Here is a 6,028-nt window from a genome sequence, read left to right as displayed (position 1 = left end):
TGACCTGTAACTAGGTCACGTCGTGCAGACCGTTGACTTTTTGACCAGTTTAAATTTTAGTCAAATCTACAGGTTTCGTGTTGTAGACTGAGGTTTGACCTCTTTTGTTATCTAGGTGTTTCATGAGACCGATTCTTGTGAGCGTACATGTGTAGTTATGAGTTCAACTTTCAGTTTAGGTAAGTTATCTCACTATACTATATGTTACAGTATATATCTTTCGTATGATAGGATGTAGATGTATGTTAGTATGTTGATTATACAACTAGGCTAGCATAGTCTTTTGCATGTTGATTGTTTGATTATATGATATGTTGATATGTTATGTCGAGGTGTTAATGGTGGATTGACACTGGAGCCGAGAGCCTAGAATACCCAATGTTGATAACTAGATGTCTTGATAGCCATTAGTTGTTGTTAATGACTAGACGACACTAGAGTCGTTAGTCGTTGACGATCAGGTGGATCGACATTGGAACTAAGAGCCTTTGTTTCTATGCATTGTAAGTGTATTGCAGTATTGTAAGTGCTGAATAAATAATTTTCAAGTAGTTCCTCTGATCGTGGGAAGGCTCCAACTTGACTGTACAGTACATGCATCGTAGAAGATTATGTTTTTAGACTTCCGATGTTAATGATGATTCTGATACATTGATTTTCATGTCTCGGTTTTGTGGTTTTAAACAATTTGATATTATATCTTTTATATTAAAATGAATATTTCACTTATGATTTAAAAGGAAAAGTTTTGTTTGAAATTTAAAACGTTACAAATATAATTATTTTGTCCTAGGTAAAATTATATAATCTTGTGTTTACTGTACATGTGCGTGTTTGGCACGAAGCTTTTGGAAACGTTTGGGAACTTCTAGCGTTTGACAAAACACTCCGTTTTGAACGGAAAGTCTCGTTTGGCACTACAAACTTTTAGAGTTTAGTTTAAACAAAATGATCCAAATCTAAAATTTATCTCATGTAGCTTTAAGAAAACGCTACCCGCTACCAGCTACCAGCTTCCCGCTACCCGCTAGAAGCTAGTTTTGTCAAACACACCCATCGTTGTTTGGTCAACAGTGGCACCATAAAAAAAGAACATTATGATGCAAGTAATGATGATCTCAACAACAATTTATATTATTTTCTTATACCATAGAGGATCATAATGTTATTCTTTATGCTAATATTGTAATGTAGTGACTACTTAAATTATTTTAAATTTTTTAAAAACATAAATGAATAAGATTAGCAAGTTCTATTAAGTTGCTTAATATTACAATATATAATACATCTATTTAAACAATTCACTAAACAATCTGTTTGTTGGTTTAAACAAGTTATAAACAAATCCACCCAGAATCGCTCCAATAATTGAAGCACAAATGTATACCCACATTCCTTTGTAATTATGGAGCACAATGGCTGGTCCAAGGCTTCGTGCTGGATTCATCGATGCTCCGGATATTTGTCTGGATTCAAGTAAATAAATAGATTCTCTTTAGTTTTGAATAATAAAAATCCATTCACTAAAAATAATAAATAAATTAGTAAGTTAGGAAGTTACCCTGCTACAAAGACATTTAATGTTATAGTCATGCCAACTACGATTCCTCCGATCTTTGTATTCTGCAATTTCACATTAAAAATTGTTTTTTATTCTTAATTGATTGTTCAAACTTTATAGGTGGTATATATATATATATATATATATATATATATATATATATATATATATATATATATATATATATATATATATATATATATATATAATAAACATTCTATCAATTCTATAAAAAAAAATAGGAGACTCACATAATACCATATTTTTCACAATTATTACTAAATAGCCATTTATTTTGCACAAAAGGCTTTGCGAAATGCATTTATATTGCAAAATTATTTTATCAATGTTGATTTGTGGAGTATGATGTTTACCAAAGGGACATAACCACTGTTATGATGATGGAAACAAAAGTACAAGCCAAGATTGGTAATCAAGGGTTTGCAATAGAAATTAAAAAGAGTTGAATCTAGTGAAATCTTCTCCCCGACAGTGAAGGTGACTACAATCATGTTAGACTTGAGTATTATGGCTACAAAAGACTTAGATATTCAACAATTAGACAAAAATACATATTTCTTACAATAGTGATCTTGAAAAAGATACCTATATTGCATACCGTGGAGGATTCCATATTGCTGGAAAAGCCAATATGGTGTGTAAATTGAACAAAAGATTATGAATGGAACTAAACAAGCATCAATGCAATGATACTTGAAGTTTAACAACTTTATGTATAGAAATAGATACATGATATCTTAAATATACCAATGTCACTACTTAAAGTGGTTTAGTTCATATTATATTATATTGGTGTTATATGGTGATATGTTGGTAGCGGGATCTTACACGAAAGAAATCAATATGGTTTGTAAATTGAACAAAAGATTATAAATGTAACTAAATAAGCATAGATGCAATGATACTTTAAGTTTAACAAGTTTATGTTGAGAAATAGATACATGATATCTTAAATATACCAATGTCACTACTTAAAGTGGTTTAGTTCGTATTATATTATAGTGGTGTTATATGATGATATGTTGGTAGTGGGATCTTACACAAAAGAAATCAACAAATTAAAAAAGAAAATTTTCAATAATTTTGAGATGAAATATCAGTGGTTCCAAGAAAGCTAGTTTTCATGCTTATAATGAAAGATAGAGTAAGATGTTCTCTTCAACTTTTCTTAGAGAAGTAGATTAGGAAAGTGTTGTAGGAGTTTAGTCTGAAGAATGTAAAAGTGAGAAGTACACTCTTAGGAAGTAACTTGACACTTACAAAAGACAACATAGGACAAAGACAAGAAATAGATGGGGTAAATTTGTTTATGTATCGTTTTGTCGGTATTTTGATGTATACTATAGTATGCATGAAGCATTATATTACTCACGTAGTGGGAGTTATTATCATATTCATGTTAAATATGAGAAAAGAGCATTACGAAACAATAAAATGGTTTGTATGCTACTTCAAGGTCACCTCTAGTCCCACCATGTGTTTTAGATGAAAATGGGTTATCATTAAAAGGTTTGTAGATGCAAATGTGGGTAGTTATTTAGATTCGAGTAAGAACACTATATGTGTTATGTATTTAGAGTATAAAGAACATAAATCATGTAGATGTAGACTTCAAAAGAATGTTTTTTTTTTCAACCATAAAAGCAAAATATACAATTATTGTGAAAACAAGCAACGAACTAATTAATATGGTTAAAAAGCTTTATATAGGATTTGGACATAAAAAATGAAGATGATGTACTTTATTAGGACAATCATAGTACATTCATATGATATAACACTTCATTAATGAATAAAGCAACAACAATAAGTTGAAAGATCTTTGGTGCAAAGAATTCAATATACTTGTTTATGAAAGAGAATTTACAAAAGACTTGGATAAACCTTAAGTTGTCCTAAATTACAACAAAAATAATAAGGATTTTTGGAATTGTCATTAGAATAATTTCATGAAAGAAATGTTAGTTCGAAAAGGCAGTTTAATGAAACAAGTAATTTTTTCATATAAGTTTAAAAAACTGAAAAATCATTACAAGTATTTATTTCATATACAAGGAAAATATTTGTGCGTTAAGCGAAATAAAATTATACAGTTAAACTTGTGGTAATTATATGTTACTGAAAATATTTATGTTATTTATATTAACTATAAAATAATTATTATTACGTTACTGGATGTAAAATTATAATTAATTTGAACAATAGATAAAATGACATTTATTAAAATCAAATCATTTAATGGTATCTACTCACATTTTACGTGTGTATATAAAATTAGTTATATTTCTCAACTATTTTAATTAACTATTGTTATGATTTATAAATTTTTAATATTTTTTTACAAGGTTTTAGTTTCATCATGATGATTATTTAAACTATCAACCACTTTTTGTAATGTAATATAATTTAATTTATAGCTTTATGTTATTTTTAACGATTATTATTATAAATTAATTTTAAAAACAACTTAATTGAATTTTAGTTATTATAAAAAATAGTTTTTGGACATCTTTTAGTTAATTTTACTTTTAGATTTAGGTTTTTTACATTTATCATATTTAATATTTTCCTTTTAACTATTTTAAAAATATAAATTGATTTTTTTTAAAAAATTATTTTATATTTTACTTTAAGTTTTAAATTTTACATTATATTTTTAAGTTTATTTAATATATTAATTTAGGTTATGTAGTTAACACTATATTGAAGTCAACAAATTAAGTATATCATATTGATAATTCAAGAAGTGTTCCATTTATGATAATGTTTATAACTACCAACATATTTAAGTAAATAAATTAAGGTATATTTTGTGGAAATTTGAAGAGTGATAATATAATATGATATGAAGTTTGTATGTAGTATGATATGAAGTTCGTATATAGTATGGATGTGGTGAAAAAAAAAATATTTCATTTATAGTACAGTATGAAGTTTGTATATTCCTTCGCATCTTTTGGTCATATCAGATATTAATGGCCCTTTAAATAAAAAACATTTTTTATAACACATGAAACTTACTATTTTCTATTTCGATATGTTTTAATTATGTGATATGTTTTAAGTATGTGACATGTTTTAACTATGTGAAAGAAAACTTTTAAATAAAAAGGATAATGTTATTTTTACTTTAAAATTGAAACATTTAATCCTTTGTTTTATTTTTATTTTAGAAGTCAAACAATTAATAAGGAATTTTAATCTTAAAGTATAAATAACTAATTATTTCATCCTCAAGTAAAATAATAATATAATTATAATATAATTGTGTGTTTACTATACATACCGCCCTTCGATCAATAGTGGCACCCGAAATAACGAACATTAGGATGGCAGTAATGATGATCTCAACAAAGAACGATTGCATGGTTGAGCCAGAGGGTGTAGTTCCAAAAAATGCTTTCGGTGTTACGTCCAAAATCAATGCTAATGTTCCGCTAGCGAAAATTGATCCCAATGTTTGTGATATTATATAAAAGAACACCTACACATGAAGACATCATAAGTATATCAAAGGCCCTACTATAAATCATAATCTTTTGTAATTGGTAAAAGTAGAGTCTGAATTAAAATTTCAATAAGCTAAAACGAGAAATAAACATTAATTAATACCTCCTTAAAAGGAAACAAACCCAAGAGGGCCAATGTGATTGTGACGGCAGGATTAAAGTGGGCGGAGACATGGCCGACGGAGTAAATCATAACCATAACGATTAGGCCCCACGTTACACTTATCCCCGGAAAACTGACTGCGCCACCGTAAAGTTGATTGACAGCCACCGACCCGCAACCAGCAAAAATAAGAAAATAGGTTCCAATAAACTCGGATAACAACTGCATGTACGTACATATAATAAAAGTAAACCAAATAAGTACATGTGTGAACAAGAGGATCCATATATTATATTGCATCAACTTCGTCTAACAACCTATGCATTCTATTATCATTTTCAATTGGACGATCCATTAATCCAACTAGTAGATGCACGCATGCAAAAACATTAAACATATATACATATACCCTTTGGGCCAAATCAACAACAGGATTCGAGGAAACGGTGAGATCAGAACTCAAGACGAAATTGCCTTTCTCCACTGCTGAGATATTTGATTCGTTATCACTCGGAAGTGCCATTATTTAAGATTATTAATTACCGTGTAACTAAATAAACGAGAGAAAGAATTTGAGAGAATGAATAAGTTTAGGAGTATAAGGGTTGTCGCTTGATGTTTATATATAGAGGAGCCGAGTCATATGTTTACTATATATGATTAGTTTTTGACCTATTTTTGGGAACTTAAAAGGTGATTGGCCAATAATTTCGTTGTTTACCATGAAGTCAACATAATTTCTTTTTTTTGACAATTGTTGTACTAACATAACTTACACCTATATATTGGTTCCGAGTCAAAAGCTTCTTTGACAGACAATTGGCTTGTCTAGAG

The 6,028-nt window shown here is 28.6% G+C and overlaps 1 protein-coding gene across 1 annotated transcript; it reads right to left on the bottom strand.

Moving 5' to 3' along the window:
• Positions 1-1,288: 1,288 nt before the first annotated feature.
• On the bottom strand, positions 1,289-5,765 carry LOC145130682 (putative aquaporin NIP-type). The gene is made up of 5 exons (XM_079065451.1): positions 5,604-5,765; positions 5,195-5,416; positions 4,869-5,066; positions 1,562-1,623; positions 1,289-1,466 (listed from the first exon to the last, which is right to left on the bottom strand). Exons 1-5 carry the CDS (start codon positions 5,715-5,717, stop codon positions 1,289-1,291), a joined length of 774 nt encoding a protein of 257 aa, XP_078921577.1. The 5' UTR covers positions 5,718-5,765.
• Positions 5,766-6,028: the final 263 nt, after the last annotated feature.

Source organism: Lactuca virosa, chromosome 8 (assembly GCF_052849685.1).
Source record: "Lactuca virosa cultivar CGN04683 chromosome 8, Lactuca_virosa_CGN04683_v6, whole genome shotgun sequence".
NCBI classification, from domain to species: Eukaryota; Viridiplantae; Streptophyta; class Magnoliopsida; order Asterales; family Asteraceae; genus Lactuca; species Lactuca virosa.
The sequence above is the reverse complement of the archived record's forward strand: the minus strand, read 5'-3'. Positions and strand labels throughout refer to the sequence as shown.

Excerpts from the sequence above, each read along its gene's own strand:
- LOC145130682 (XM_079065451.1), bottom strand. The coding sequence starts at position 5,717 with ATGGCACTTCCGAGTGATAACGAATCAAATATCTCAGCAGTGGAGAAA. Across the intron at positions 5,067-5,194 it reads GTTTGTTTCCTTTTAAGGAG|GTGTTCTTTTATATAATATC; the intron begins GTATTAATTAAT and ends CTTCATGTGTAG. Across the intron at positions 1,467-1,561 it reads TTAAATGTCTTTGTAGCAGG|ACAAATATCCGGAGCATCGA; the intron begins GTAACTTCCTAA and ends ACTTGAATCCAG.